This window comes from Hemitrygon akajei, chromosome 1, assembly GCF_048418815.1.
Source record: "Hemitrygon akajei chromosome 1, sHemAka1.3, whole genome shotgun sequence".
Taxonomy (NCBI): domain Eukaryota; kingdom Metazoa; phylum Chordata; class Chondrichthyes; order Myliobatiformes; family Dasyatidae; genus Hemitrygon; species Hemitrygon akajei.
Window position 1 is genome coordinate 58,159,266 of NC_133124.1, and position 16,857 is coordinate 58,176,122.

General features: G+C 40.5%; 1 protein-coding gene across 2 annotated transcripts in view; it reads left to right on the forward strand.

Annotated features, from left to right (window-relative positions):
• The window catches only part of smchd1 (structural maintenance of chromosomes flexible hinge domain containing 1), a 185,485-nt gene that overhangs the window by 125,174 nt on the left and 43,454 nt on the right, over positions 1–16,857 (forward strand). For both annotated transcript variants that reach the window (XM_073043659.1, XM_073043666.1), the window contains 5 exons: positions 3,628–3,731; positions 5,467–5,528; positions 11,560–11,644; positions 11,983–12,114; positions 14,519–14,671. In XM_073043659.1, the coding sequence (XP_072899760.1) occupies positions 3,628–3,731; positions 5,467–5,528; positions 11,560–11,644; positions 11,983–12,114; positions 14,519–14,671 (536 nt within the window). The remainder of the gene's footprint in view (positions 1–3,627; positions 3,732–5,466; positions 5,529–11,559; positions 11,645–11,982; positions 12,115–14,518; positions 14,672–16,857) is intronic.

Here is a 16,857-nt window from a genome sequence, read left to right on the forward strand (position 1 = left end):
GTTTGCTGTCTTTTACACTCTGCTTGATCTTTCATTGAATCTTGTTATAGTTGCTATTCTATAGATTTGCTGAGTATGCCTGCAGGAAAAAGAATCTCAGGGTTCTAGGTGGTGACACATATGTACTCTGATAATAAAATTTACTTTTGAACTTACAATGTTTGAGTGGAGTATCCTCCACTATTCGTAGGATTTTCAGTTTAAGGACACTGGTGTTTCCAGACTATGCTGTGATGCATACAGTCAATATACTCTTCACTACACATCTATAGAAGATCCTAGGAATGAATGTCTAGCACAATCATGTAGACATCACGGGCACTCTTGTGTCCTCTGGAAACTAAGAAAATTTGGCATGTCCTTTTGACCTATTCACCATTTTTAATCAATGTATTGTAGAAAGCATCTGAACTAGGTGCATCATAACTGCTCTGCTGGTGACTGCAAGAAACTGCGAAGAATTGTGGATATAGTTGAGCACATCATTGAAAACTCAATGGCCCTCTATAGACTCCACGTATCTTGCCATTTAAGTAAAGTAAATTAGATTAGATTAAATTCAACTTTATTGTCATTGTGCCGAGTACAGATACAAAGCCAATGAAATAAATGCAGTTAGCATCTAACCAGAAATGCAAAGAATAGTGTTATTTACAAAATAACTGCAAATAAAAAGTGCTACAAGCACACAAATATAAAGATACTGAGACAGTACAATATGGGTGCAATACAGCTTAACGCTGTGATGTGAGGTTCAGCAGGGTCACAGCCTCAGGGAAGAAGCTCTTCCTGTGCCTGCTGGTGTGGGAGCAGAGGCTCCTACAGTGCCTACCAGATGGGAGGAGAGTTGTTACTGTTTTCCCTTGTACTTTCTCAATGCATTTGTGTAATGAAATAATCTGTATGGATGGCATACAAAGTTTTTTAACTGCACTTCAGTACATGTGAAATAATAAACTGATTTATCAATTAGATTGTGGTAGAATATAGTTTTACTGACCCAGGATGCTTCTGAGCCGTAGTGAAGCTATCACATTTTCGAGAGACCTTTGGCACAAAAATGTTACCAATTTTGTAGTAACACTCCCTTGTGCTTATATTCCAGCCTTAGTGTAATAAAGATGTACATATCATTGGTAAACTAGTTATTTGTTCAACATGCATGCGGGCTATAAGCACGAGATTTGCAGATGATGCCATTTGTATGCAAAGGCACTTGCTACATTGATTTCCTGGATAATAAAAAAATATTGACCCAATGCTATCTGTAATAAAATGGCAAATGCTATATGAAAGTACTCAATGCATTAACTAGCATCTTTGCAGAGACAGAAACAAAGTTAGTTAATCCTTTATCAAATCTGGTGTTTTCACCAATCCTAATGAAATATTATTGACCTGAAATGTTAATTATTTTCTCTGCTGTTTTGTTTCATGTTTCTAGCATCTATGATATTTTGATATAGCGTCTGGTATTTGAAAGAATTGGAGGTGATGCCAGACTGGTTAAATTACCAGATCAGGGAGCCAAAGAATTGAGCTAACAATCCATAGTTACAAGTTCAGACTGTTCATAAATGTAAATTGTGTTCATAAGTTTGAAAAATCTTATTTAACATTGACTATAAAAACTATTTGATAGCCACAAAAATGAAACGTCCATTATACTGTAATGTATTTCAAATAGCCTCAAAGCTACTATTCTACCATAATTGCTACATTGAAAGTGAAAACATCTGAAAATGCAGATGTAAATAAAACGCTAGAAACACTCAGCAGGTCAGGCCGCATCTCTAGAAAGCAGTGATGAATGTGACCTGAACCAGCTTATTGTGTTTTTAAAAGGCTGTCTGATCTGTGGTGTGTTTCCAGTATTTTCTCATTTTAGGGAAACACTGAACTGCGTATCAAATACACTGAAAAGGCACTTTCACCTCTGTCAACTTGCAGTTCACCTCAAGCAACAGGAGGCTGATACTTAATTTGGTCCAACAATATCCTGCCATTATTATCCTCGCAAAACCATACTTTAACTGTCATCAAAAATTAATATCACCCTAATCGAACCTTGCTCAAAAATTGTATCCAGCTTGTTACCTTGGGCAATCAGATATCCAGGGTGAATGGCAAGGCTTAACTTGCTGGTCTTCTGCACTCTGAGTAGCATCTGGGCTTGGGCTGTGTAGTGTGGGTGCCTGTACCTATGAAATGTGCCAGGTAGATCTTGTAGAAGGGAAAGTTGGGGGCAGAGCTCATCAAGCCTTCCAATTTTCAAATTTTAAATCTTTCTTATGTTCTTACTTATAAAATTGGAATTAATATGTAAACATTTTTAAATTTTTTATTAAAAAACAAGTAAAAGCATTTAAAATTTTAATGTAAAGTAATTTAAAACCATTCCTCTGCCTCCACACTTTCAGCCAGGAATCCCAATTAAACTCAATACTGCACAAAGTCCTGGGCGTGACCTGACCATCTACAAGGCATGTCAAAAGCATGATAACATATTCTCCACTTGCCTTGATGAGTGCAGCTTAAGTAATACTCCAGCTCTATACCACAGTAATGTTGGAGAATCCTAATAGTCCTCCTTGTGAAGTATCGGGATAAATAAGTCCCAACACAGTGTGTTCCTCTAAATCAAGAACTTGAAATAGTTATATTCTGTTAAATAAATAGTTCCTTGAACACCTTTCACAGTTGCTTCTATCTATGTTTATATGTCAGCTATCTTCTCTGCCATCATCAAACTTGAACATGTTACTTTATCACCTAGATTATTTATGAATAGCAAGAATACTTTTTGTTCCATTGCATATATTTATACTCGTCAAATACTATCAACTTTTGCACCAGGTTATTTTGTCACTTTCCTAAGCAGGCCAATAACATATTTACCAACCCATTACTTCAACTTAAACTAAAGATAATCCTTGGGGGATTTATGGACTGTCCTCTGGAAGTTCATCTAAGTAACAGTACCTGTTCATGACTGGTCGCATATTCATTGGAGACTATAAAATAATGAGGCATATAAAATTTGAAGGCCTTGATGTATCGTGAGGACCTATTCACAGAATAGTTAATATAGAGGGAGAAAAGAAAGATAATTGTGAAACTGATTGCAAAGGAGATGAGGCTCCTGAATACAATTGAAGCTTAAACCTTGCACTCGGAGGAGTTGATGGAGGCACAAACCATTTCATATGTTTGCAATGGAGAGGTTTTTCCTCAAATTGAGATTTGATGCCTTGCTGGGCATAGATGAACACATGTCAATAAAATGAAGTAATTTCTTTATTATGAACTTGGGGAGGGGTTCGCAGAGATAACAGTTTCAGCTTACAGTTTTAATTATGAATCGTGAACAGTTTCATTTGAAAATGAAAGGTTAGTATTTTGTATTGATGAAACTGGATTAGTTAAACAAAATGAAGGAGAACTTGTAAAATAAATACAATGAGTTCTACTGTAACCAGGCAAATGGTAGTTGATAAACATTTGCTTAAAAATTCTTGTATATCATTACTTTGCTTTAATTACAGCTAGAACTGCTGTAAATTAATTTGAATATATGTAAAAAATTGCATTATAATAAGCCTTTTAATATTTTGGTGTAATTCTTAGATTTTGTGGTTAGTGTCATTTCTGAAGATGGTACTACAATGAGGAATATTAAGCCAGCAGATATTACAATGAGAATCTGGAAAGGAGAGCGACCAACATCAAATGTAAGTTTAAAAAAATAATTTATTATTAAACAGAATAATTTTTGGCTTGTCATTTATCTCCTGGGATAATAGAGCCATTGAAAGAGTCAGAGTCATAGGATCATAGAACACTTCTCATAATAATTGCATCATAAACTTCATTTCTCAGCTTTTCTAGCCTAAGAATACCCTCTACTCTGTCAAAATTTCCACAATCTTAGTTTCATCTGAAGACTAACTCATCATGTCACCCACATCCAGCTCCAAATCATAAACAGCAAGGGTCCTGTTACAGATCCCTGTGGAACGCCACTAGTCACAGAATCCAATCACATTAAAGTGCATAATTAAGTAGCAATGTAAAGTATAATTATGGACATCTAGAAACACAATAAATAATTGAGTAACTTTAAAGTATAATTAGAGTCATAGAGCAATACAGCACAAGTTAAGATTCTTTGGGATGAACGGCTTAATTCTTTTCCTGTGGCTTATGGTCTTACGGCAGAGAAACAGGTCTTTCGGCCCATTCCCCATCACTGATTGCCCTCCTCCACACCCACTCCCAATCTTCCACTCTGAGAGGTTTAAAGTTCTCAATGTTATTGTCATTTAATTTGAAGTGAACTATTTGTATAAGCTTTTACTTTCAGGAGGAATAGACAAAGGAAACAATTATACTACCAAAAAGATGCATCACTCTATCTCAAGCAAAAGAAACAGAGGGCATTATAACATGCTTCTAAAATTTCCACTTTTATCCAAAACCAAAAGCGTGATCTTTAAAAGTGAAAATGGTATGGTAGTATGGTTAAATGGGAGTGTACAAAATAAAACACGAGGAAATCTGCAGATGCAGGAAATTCAAGCAACACACACAAAATGCTGGTGGAACACAGCAGGCCAGGCAGCATCTATAGGAAGAAGTACAGTCGACGCTTTGGGCCAAGACACTTCGTCAGGACTAACTGAAAGAAAAGATAGTAAACGATTGGAAAGTAGGAGGGGGAAATCAGAAATTGTAGGAGAAGACAGAAGGGGGAGGGGTGAAGCTAAGAGCTGGAAAGGTGATTGGCAGAAGGGAAAGGATCATGGGACGAGAGGCCTAGGGAGAAAGAAAGGGCGAGGGGAGCACCAGAGGGAGAAGGAGAACGGGCAAGGAGTGATTGTGAGAGGTTCCTTCCCACTTTCTTTCTCCCTAGGCCTCTCGTCCCATGATCCTTTCCCTTCTCCAGCTGTGTATCCCTTTTGCCAATCACCTTTCCAGCTCTTAGCTTCACCCCACCCCCTCCTGTCTTCTATCATTTTGGATTTCCTCCTCCCCTGCTCACTTCCAAATCTCTTACTATCTTTTCTTTAAGTTAGTCCTGTCGAAGGGTCTCGGCCCGAAACGTCAACTGTACTACTTCCTATAGATGCTGCCTGGCCTGCTGCGTTCCACCAGCATTTTGTGTGTGTTGCGTCTACAAATTAAGAAGAGTTTCCAGGCCTTTGTCGTATTTCTTTAAAGAAAGAACTGATATCTTTACTGCTATTTTGGAAAGATGAATGAATTTAAAATGAATCATTTTTCACCATCACCAACAGTTTTTATGAATTTTATTCAAATTATGTGGATGTCCTTTTGTGAATTATAAAGTTTAAAAAGGGGCTTGTTTCTCAAGTTGAATATTTATGTATTGTAAATATTGTTGGTATGTTCATCATAATGTAGTCTTTATTCAAACGTTAATGATCTTTGCACTTTCATCTTTAGCCCACCATTCTAAACTGCAACAAAGCACGGGAGAATGACAAAGAGGGGTGCTTTTATTTCAGGTATTCACAATGTATATTTAAGTCAATTTCATGTCTTTTTTTAAAATCAACTATTTGTATTTAACAGTATTTTTCTGGAAATCATCTAATTTTTTTGGTGTTTATCAGATTTTTTAATATGCAGAACAAAAGCTTAAAAGTTTCTAAAGTTCAATTGTATCTTGTTAGAAACGTGTTAACATTCTGTAGCATGTGTTACCAAACTTTCAGTTCACCTGATTAAGTATATGTTATTGCAGCTCATTTTACTTATCCACAATATCATCTCATAATTTTGCACTATCGTAACCTTAATATTTTCACCAAGTAAAGTTCAATGACGTGCAGAGAAGTAGGCAAATGCAACATTAGCCATGCCTAAAATTAAGAAGCTGGTGTAGGATAACACATATTCTACTTAGCAGAGGTAGCTTAGTGTAATCTGTTAAGCAACTCTACAACCATCAAAAGCTGTCTGATAGTTGTGCCTGTACTTGGTGGAATTCAGATTGATGGATAAGGGTGTGGGAGTTAGAGGGGTGTGATCGCATTGAAACCTACTGACACTGAAAGGCCTGGATAGGGTGGATGCGGTAAAGATGTTTCCATGAGTAGGAGAGTTTAGGATCTGAGCATACAATATCAAAATGATGAGACGTCCATTTAAACTGAGATGAGGAATTATTTCAGTCAGAAGGTTTTGAAAGAATTCAGTGCTCTAGAAGACTGTGAAGATCTAGTCATTGAGTATATTTAAGACAGATTGATAGGTTTGTGTTGTTAAAGGGATTAAGAGTTACTGGAAGAAAACGACAAAATGCAGTCAAGTCAAGCAAGATTTGAATAGCTCAGCAGAAAGCCGTTGATTAGACAATCAAGATTTGAATAGCTCAGACTCAGCAGAAAGCAGCTGATTGGGCAATTGAGGTCAGGTGACCAAACAGTTTGAAAAGCTCAAACAAATAAATAGAGGGTTACCTCAAGCGGAGTGGCCTGTGGAAAGCAGCCAGTGAGTGAGTGGGCCAGTGAAGGAGTGGAGATTTTGAGGCTTTGACTCGAGAGGCGGAGGACGAGTTTGTTCCCAGTTAGTCTTTACAATGACTCCTGAGATGGTGATGTGCCTCTCCTGTGTGATGTGGCAGTTTTGGGGGAACTCCCCTCTCCCGCAGAGTCACATCTGCCAGAAGTGCTTGCGGCTGGGCGATCTGGAAGACCGTGTGAGGAATCTGGGGCAGCAACTGGATGACCTTCGACTCATAAGGGAGAATGAGGCAGTCATAGATGAGAGCTACAGGGAGGTAGTCACACCTAGGCTGCCGGAAGCAGGTCATTGGGTGACAGTCCGAGGGGGGAAAGCAAAGGAGAGTAGACAGGTAGTGCAGAGCACACCTGTAGCTATTCCCCTGAATAATAAGTTTACCGTCCTGGATGCTGTTGGTGAGAATGACCGACCAGGCGTGAGCCACGGTGGCAGGTCCTCTGGCACTGAGTCTGACCCTGTGGTGCAGAAGGATGGGACGGAGAAGAGGAGAGCTGTCGTCATTGGAGACTCTATAGTCAGGGGAGCGGACAGGAGATTTTGTGGACGTGAGAAGGAAACCCACATGGTTTGTTGCCTCCCGGGTGCCAGGGTCCGGGATGTCTCTGACCAGGTGCATGACATCCTGGTACGAGAGGGAAAGCAACTAGAAGTCGTGATACATGTTGGGACCAACGACATAGGTAGGAAGGGGGATGAGTTCCTGAAGTGTGAGTTTCGGGAACTAGGCAGAAGGCTGAAGAACAGGACCTCAAGGGTGGTGTTCTCAGGATTGCTGCCAGTACTACGTGATAGTGATGGTAAGAATTGGAGGAGATGGCAGTTGAATGAGTGACTGAGGAGTTGGTGCAGGGGGCAGGGTTTTAGATTTTTGGACCATTGGGATCTCTTTTGGGGAAGGTGGAACCTGTACAGATTGGATGGGTTGCACCTGAACTCAAGGGGGAGCAATATCCTTGCTGGTAGGTTTGCTAGCATGGTTTGGGAGGGTTTAAACTAATTTGCAAAGGGGATGGGACCTGGAGCGATAGAGCAGTGAAAGAAGTGCATGGAGTAAAGCCAGATCTAACAAATAGAGAGGCTTTGAGGAAAGAGAAGCGGAATAAAGGGTGTAGAGGTAGTAAGGTAGAAGGGCTAAAGTGTGTGTATTTCAATGCAAGAAGCATCAGGAACAAAGGTGATGAACTGAGAGCTTGGATACATACATGGAATTATGATGTAGTGGCCATTACGGAGACTTGGCTGGCACCAGGGCAGGAATGGATTCTCAATATTCCTGGATTTCAGTTCTTTAAAAGGGATGGGGGGGGGAAGGGGAGGAGGGGTGGCATTACTGGTCAGGGATACTATTACAGCTGCAGAAAGGGTGGGTAATGTAGCAGGATCCTCTTTTGAGTCAGTATGGGTGGAAGTCAGGAACAGGAAGGGAGCAGTTACTCTACTGGGGGTATTCTATAGGCCCCCGGGTAGCAGCAGAGATACAGAGGAGCAGATTGGGAGGCAGATCTTGGAAAGGTGCAAAAATAACAGGGTTGTTTTGATGGGTGACTTTAACTTCCCTAATATTGATTGGCACTTGATTAGTTCCAAGGGTTTAGACGGGGCAGAGTTTGTTAAGTGTATCCAGGATGGATTCCCGTCACAGTATGTTGACCAGCCAACTAGGGGGAAATGCCATACCAGATCTAGTATTAGGTAATGAACCGGGTCAGGTCACAGATCTGTCAGTGGGTGAGCATGTGGGGGACAGTGATCACAGCTCCCTGACCTTTAGTATTATCATGGAAAAGGATAGAATCAGAGAGGACAGGAAAATTTTTAATTAGGGAAGGGCAAATTATGAGGCTATAAGGCTAGAACTTGTGGGTGTGAATTGGGGTGATGTTTTCACAGGGAAATGTACTATGGACATGTGGTCGATGTTTAGGGATATCTTGCAGGATGTTAGGGATAAATTTGTCCCGGTGAGGAAGATAAAGAATGGTAGGGTGAAGGAACCATGGGTGACAAGTGAAGTGGAAAATCTAGTCAGGTGGAAGAAGGCAGCATACACGAGGTTTAGGAAGCAAGGATCAGATGGGTCTATTGAGGAATATAGGGTAGCAAGAAAGGAGCTTAAGAAAGGGCTGAGAAGAGCAAGAAGGGGGCATGAGAAGGCCTTGGCGAGTAGGGTAAAGGAAAACCTGAAGGCATTCTTCAATTATGTGAAGAACAAAAGGATGACAGGAGTGAAGGTAGGACCGATTAGAGATAAAATTGGGAAGATGTGCCTGGAGGCTGTGGAAGTGAGCGAGGTCCTCAATGAATACTTCTCTTTGGTATTCACCACTGAGAGGGAACTTGATGACGGTGAGGACAATATGAGTGAGGTTGATGTTCTGGAGCATGTTGATATTAAGGGAGAGGAGGTGTTGGAGTTGTTAAAATACATTAGGACGGATAAGTCCCCAGGGCCTGACTGAATATTCCCCAGGCTGCTCCACGAGGCATGGGAAGAGATTGCTGAGCCTCTGGCTAGGATCTTTATGTCCTCGTTGTCCACGGGAATGGTACTGGAGGATTGGAGGGAGGCAAATGTCCCCTTGTTCAAAAAAGGTAGTAGGGATAGTCCAAGTAATTATAGACCAGTGAGCCTTATGTCTATGGTGGGAAAGCTGTTGGAAAAGATTCTTAGAGATAGGATCTATGGGCATTTAGAGAATCATGGTCTGATCAGGGACAGTCAGCATGGCTTTATGAAGGGCAGATCGTGCCTAACAAGCCTGATAGAGTTCTTTGAGGAGGTGACCAGGCATATAGATGAGGGTAGTGCAGTGGGTGTGATCTACATGGATTTTAGTAAGGCATTTGACAAGGTTCCACATGGTAGGCTTATTCAGAAAATCAGAAGGCATGGGATTCAGGGAAGTTTGGCCAGGTGGATTCAGAATTGGCTTGCTTGCAGAAGGCAGAGGGTCATGGTGGAGGGAGTACATTCAGATTGGAGGGTTGTGACTAGCGGTGTCCCACAAAGATCTGTTCTGGGACCTCTACTTTTCGTGATTTTTATTAACAACCTGGATGTGGGGGTAGAAGGGTGGGTTGGCAAGTTTGCAGACGACACAAAGGTTGGTGGTGTTGTAGATAGTGTAGAGGATTGTCGAAGATTGCAGAGAGACATTGATAGGATGCAGAAGTGGGCTGAGAAGTGGCAGATGGAGTTCAACCCAGAGAAGTGTGAGGTGGTACACTTTGGAAGGACAAACTCCAAGGCAGAGTACAAAGTAAATGGCAGGATACTTGGTAGTGTGGAGGAGCAGAGTGGTCTGGGGGTACATGTCCACAGATCCCTGAAAGTTGCCTCACAGGTAGATAGGGTAGTTAAGAAAGCTTATGGGGTTTTAGCTTTCATAAGTCGAGGGATAGAGTTTAAGAGTCCCGATGTAATGATGCAGCTCTATAAAACTCTAGTTGGGTCACACTTAGAGTACTGTGTCCAGTTCTGGTCACCTCAGTATAGGAAGGATGTGGAAGCATTGAAAAGGGTACAGAGGAGATTTACCAGGATGCTGCCTGGTTTAGAGAATATGGATTATGATCAGAGATTAAGGGAGCTAGGGCTTTACTCTTTGGAGAGAAGGAGGACGAGAGGAGACATGATAGAGGTGTACAAGATATTAAGAGGAATAGACAGAGTAGACAGCCAGCGCCTCTTTCCCAGGGCACCACTGCTCAGTACAAGAGGACATGGCTTTAAGGTAAGGGGAGGGAAGTTCAAGGGGGATATTAGAGGAAGGTTTTTCACTCAGAGTGGTTGGTGCGTGGAATGCACTGCCTGAGTCAGTGGTGGAGGCAGATACACTAGTGAAGTTTAAGAGACTACTAGACAGGTATATGGAGGAATTTAAGGTGGGGGATTATATGGGAGGCAGGGTTTGAGGGTCGGCACAATATTGTGGGCCGAAGGGCCTGTAATGTGCTGTACTATTCTATGTTCTATGTTAAAATGAGGTTGGGAAAAGAAATCAGCCATGATTAAATGGCAGTGCAGACTCAATGACCTAATTTGGCTCCTATATCATACAATTGTTTAACTCTTATCTAATTGTCATCTATGCCATCTGCCCAAGACTTCTCCGCAGCACATCCTAAATCTGTGATTAAACTAACACCCTCAGTATGCTGAAGGAGCTCAGCAGGTTGGGCAGCATCTTTGGAGAGTAATAAATAGTCGATGTTTTGAGCTGAGACCCTCCATCGGCACTGGAAGAGAAGGGAGGAGATGGCAGAATAAGAAGGTGGGAAGGGTAAGGCATACAGGCTGTCAGGTGATGGGTAAAAACAAGTGAAGGGGAAGATGGGGGAGGGGGGTGAAGTAAGAAGCTACATAGAAGAGGCAAAAGACTGAAGAAGGAATCAGGTGAGGAGAGTGGACCATGAGGTAGAAGGGAAGGAGGGGGGCACCAGAGGTAGGTGATGGGCAGGTGAAAGAAGAGAAGGGGGTAAGAAGGGAGCCAGAATGGGAAATGGAATAAGAAAGAAGAGGGAAGAAACTACAATGTTCATGTTGTCAGGTAGGAGGCTATCCAGATGGCATATGAGATGTTGCTCTTTCAACATGAATATGCTGTCATTGTGGCAGTAGAGGAGGCCATGGATCGATGTGTGGGGAAAAAGAAGTAAACACATCTTTTGTGATGGACAGAGCAAAGGAGACTTAACCCTGCAAACAGGACGTGCTACATCTGCCCTATACCTTCTTCCTCACGGCCCCAAACAGTTTTTCTTGGTGAGATGACATCTCACCTCTGATTCTGTTCGGATTGTCAACTGTATCTAGTGTTCCAGTGTGAACTCCTCTACACCCATTGTAGATTGGAGACCGCTTCGTAAAGCACCCTTGCATGTCCTCCACCTCCAGGGGGAAAACTGAGGATTAAAGAAATAATAAAAAAAAATTCTGGTTTTCTTGATGTGTTTCAAAAATATTCATCACTTTACAAGCTTATTTTATGATGTATATTTGCATTTCAGGGATAAAGTCCTTCCAGAGCGGACAGGAGTTCATTCCATTCAATTTGCTTATTCACAGGACAAAAATGTGCTCTATGGTGAGCAGGTATGATGCTGTTGGTGCTAAAACCTTTTTAAAGATTTTGTAGCTGTATTATTAAACTACTTCTATCCCAACTTTTGTACTAGTGGATTAATCTTATTATCTCCACCATCCATCTCCTCCGAAACTTTTCAGTAGGAGAGTTCCTTTATTGTCAATTTCCACACCACTCAATGATTTACTCGCCCCTTTTACATAGCTTAACTACCTTTAGGGAATTTCTAGTTTATGGTGATGGACATCCCTCAGTTGTTATTACCGTGTCAATATGTTGGTTTACTGCATTTGAGCTTAGTGTGCATTTACTCTGTACGTCCCTTTTTCCATTATTTTCATTCTAGATTACTTTGAATGTGATACCTGGTGAACCTGTGAAATTAATGCCAGAAGAGCTGCCAGCAACTCCTACTGTCTCAAATGTCCGTAGTGTCACCCATCGCACATTGGTTAAAAACATGTGCTTGAAGATCATGGTAACAAGATTTTCTTTTCATTTAAATATAATGCTCAAGGAAACTAGCATAATTTTCTGGTATTGCTCAGTTTCTATAATGTTTGTCAGTAAATTATTTGTGGAGCATGTCATTATTTAGCCTAATTCTCTCATTGCTTAGGTGAGTTTTCCTGTGAGCTTTACTAAATCAGTCAGGAAGATAGGTTTTTATGACGTTCTGTATGGGTAACTCTGATTGTAGTTGGTGAATCTGGCTATTAAAACATGAATTATTTTTACTTGTGTTTTGTTTATCCACACCAATGTAATTAGCATAGGAATGTGTTGAGGCATTCCGTGATCAACCATGAAAAGATTGTAGAATTATTGTGAAGCAAAGTAAAGCATTCATAGCACAGAGTGAACATCATGACTAGTTGTGATTGCTTTCAATACCATAGTAGAGTTAGATGTTTAATTCAGATGTGTTGTATGAGGGACGACAGGAATTTGCAATTCAATACTGTTCAGGGATATTGAACAGCTACGGCAAGTTGCTGAAGAAGTAATGGGACGTTTCAGTAAATATTCTGTAAGAGAAAAGGACGTGAGGGTACTATTCACTGCATCAACTGGCTGTAACTCAGAATTAATTTGAGATACTTGTGAGATTGTAATTTGTTAATAAGTAAAAAAACAAGATTTATAGGAAGTTGAGAATAGGAAAAGGAAAAGAAAAGCACATGAGAACCAAATGTCTTTTAAGGTACGCAAGCAATAAACAGGTAATAAACGGACCTAGTGCCAATTGGGACCAAAATGAAAATCGCTTATTGAGGGAATAGACGTGGTTGAAATACCAAATGAGTTTTTTTTTTGGTCTTGACCTGCAGTAGCATCTACCTTGGTAATAATTTTAGTTGGCCAACAGTTGCTATACTTAAAATAGATATATTCCATTGATCCAGTAAGTTATTAGAGAAAGCAAAGGTAAAAACTGAGCAAGTGTACGATGATCTTCCAACTATCTTTATATAGGGAAGGTACCTAATTATTCGAGAATTGCGACCTTTGTCCAAGAAAGCATACATGGATAAGTCCAGCAACCACAGGGTAGTCAGTTTATCCCTAATGATGGGGATGCCTGGTATGACAAAGATCTACCCCTTAGTATTAATGATCAGAGAGACACAGAGAGAATCTGTAAATACCAACAAGTACTCTTATTGTCTCAATGAAAGAACACGTGAATTTTCACAACAGAATACCTGTGTGCACACCCAAGTTTTCCTGACCCTCCATGAACAGTCAAGAAAGGTAATACCAGTAAAAGGAGTCTATACTGACTATATGTTCCTCGTGGTCCTGCTCCAATCTCTACGTGGCTGTGGTGTACTTCACATCCAAGATCATTGGTCCGTGGTGGTTGGAGAGTTATCAATATTTTGTATTTGAAGCTCCTAACTCTTAGTGTTCCTCATCATGTCAAATGATACTTTTCCATCCTGTTGGCTCATGGTCATCTGACCAACCTGGATCACCTTATTGGCTCTGGTCCAGGGCTACAAACAGGGTTTTCTATAGTCTCTGCCCTCAGCCCCATACGTTTTTTTCTTTTTAACTCTGGTTGGTTCAAAGCAGTCAAACAAAGCCACTCAGACTCGGGACCAAAATAACTTCTGCAAACCTACCATAGTACACAACACACAGCTTATCTGAGAATGATAGCATTTACTCCTTATGATGCCATTCAGTTGCTCTGATTAGATTATCCCAGAACAAGTATCAGTTCTCAAACAATTCACAAGATAGAGGTTACAGAACAGCTTCATAAAATGGAAGCCTCTATCTACTAACATGGTAAGAACAAAGACAATTGATTTGTCTACTTCCACTGTCCTTGATTTATTCAAATTAATTGATTTGTAGACTGTACTTCTTTCTGACCTGTGATGATAATCATAGATATATTAGGATTAGTTAGTGTGAATGATTAAGGGCAGATCACTGTTAACCTACCTGATGACCGAGTTTGTTGATGAAATAGCAACATCATTGAGGGAATTGAAATTGATTTATTGGATTAAAACCTTGAAGAAGATAACTTTTAAAGTTGAGTAGTTGCCTAACTGAAGAGCAAGGCAGATAAAAAATATGCAATAAAGATATGAAGAGCAAAATTTTGGATGACTCTATGGGGAAGACCTTATGACTCTTAGGGAGACCAGCTACACCCTGGAAATTTGATCTCCCTTTTATCTAAGCTGTTAGTATGATCTTTTCTTACTTGTTTATTTTACGGACAGCCTTGCAAGGATCTGAGTAATTCTTTCTGGTTCAGTTTATCTTTTAAACTTCTTAGTTTGCTGTCAAGAATAGGCACGTACACCAGATATACTTGTATTAAAGTAATGTACATTTGGTGACTTGTTCTTCACAAACAGGATGAATACAACAATGCAGCTGGAGAGGATATTTGTGGCATGTTGGTGGTCACAATTAGAAGTACAACTGAAGACGATAATGAGATTCCTCAGTTTCAGGGAAAATTCAACTTTCTGGAGTATGAACTCAACCATGGATCATCCGTTATTTCTGTAAGTAAATCCAATTTAACTCATAGAAGTTATTGGTATTGCTTCCTCCTGTTAAACAAAATCTGAAATTTTGTTTCTCATTGTCAGTTTCTACGGTTCTCTATATGTAGTCCATCTCCAACTGATTTATATTCTCAGAAGGTTAGTTACCAACCTTCTGCAGGTCCGCAGACTGTTTTTATTTGACTGAGCCACCTCCTGCCCTGCTTATGAGGACTCTTATTTTCATTCTCCCATTTTCTCTGGGGTTTTTTCGTATTTCTTGACAGCGTAGGAAATGGTTGTAAGGCCCATTGAGTTTGACTGGCTCTGGAATAATCCTGTCAAACTCCTTCACCAATTTATTTCCCTTAACCCACCCTTTCTCAGATATATTAATTCTCCTGCTTCTCCTACCACAGTAGTAATTAATCCACCAGCATATCTTTGATATGCAGGAGGAAACTGAAGGACTAGGAAGAAACTTATTTAATCATGGAGCAAATATGTAAACTCTTGAGTGAATAAACAAAACCGTTTAAAGTGGAGAATTGTGAGATTCATACCTTCAGTAAGATAAATCAAAAGGCAGACTGTTCGCTTGATGGAGAGGGGTTACAAATGTGCGGAATGCAGAGGAATCTCGGTGTTCTTGTGCATGAATCACAAAAGGTTAGGGAGAAAATGGCATATATTAGCCTTTATTGGAAAGTGATTGGAGTTTAGAATTGGGCAACTATTGTTACAGTTGTACATCATATTGGCAAGATCACACATAGAGTACAGTTTGGGTTCTTTGGTTCTTACTGTATTTTTTTGAATGTAGAATGTAGAAGCATAATCTTGTTACATGAAATTCTTAAGGAACCATGACTAGATAGGCAACTAGCACTAAAGGGACCGGGGCAGACCAACCATAATCACACTGAACGGAAGGACAGGATTGAGATGTCAGCTGGCGTATACTGCTGCTTGCATATTTTGTGTATGATAAAAATTCTGTGTACTCTTTATGTATAGTTGAATTATTTTATCTGTGTTCCATTTTTGGAGCATAGGAGGTTGAGGGATAACCTGAAGGCAGAGGGGAAGAGATGGGTGGATGGTCAGTATCTTTTTCCCCAGGACAGAGTAGTATGAAACTAGAATAGGCCCTTTGGTCTAGTTAGTCTGTGCTGAACTATTATTCTACCTAGTCCCGTCGATCTGCACAACCCTCCACACCTCTCATCTATGTACCTATCCAGATTTCTCTTAAATTTTGAAATCACACCTGCACTTGCCACTTCCACTGACAACTCGTTCCACATTTCACCAACCTCTGAGTGAAGACGTTTGCTCTCATGCTCTCCCTAAACATTTCACCCTTCACCCATAGCCTAGGACCTCTGGTTCTAGTCTCATCCAACTTTATGGAAAAAGGCTTTATATTTACCCTATCTAAAACCCCTTAATTTTATATACCTCTGTCAAATCCCTCCTCATTCTCCTACACTAGAATGAAGTCTTAACCTATTCAAGCTTTCCCTATAATTCAGGTCTCATGTCCCAGCAACATCCTTGTAATTTGTTTCCACACTCTTTCAATCCTATTGACATTTTTCCTGTAGGCAGAAAACCAGAACTATACACAATTCTTGAAGTTAGGCCCCAACAATGCCTTATGTACAACTTCAACATAACATCCCAATTCCTGTACTCAGTACTTTGATTCATGTACCAATGGATAAAAAGCTGTCTTTACAAACCCTATCTACCTGTGATGCCACTTTCAAGAAATTATGCATCTGTATTCCCAGATCCCTCTGTTCTACTGTACTTCTCAATGCTCTACCTCTCTTGTTGTAAGGTCTACACTGGTTTGTCCTCCTAAAGTGCAACATACGTTCAAATGCTGTTCATAGACTTCAGTTCAGCATTCAACACAAATCATTCCTCAGCACCTGATTGGAAAACTGATACTGCTGGGCCTGACACCTCCCTCTGCAACTGGATCCTAGACTTCCTGACTGGGAGACCTCAGTCAGTTCGGATTGGGAGCAGCATTTCCAACACCATCACACTGAGCACGGGGGCTCCCCAGGGCTGTGTGCTCAGTCCACTGCTGTTCACTCTGCTGACCCATAACTGTGCAGCAACACACAACTCAAATCACATAATCAAGTTCGCAGATGACACGACCGTGGTAGGTCTCATCAGCAAGAACG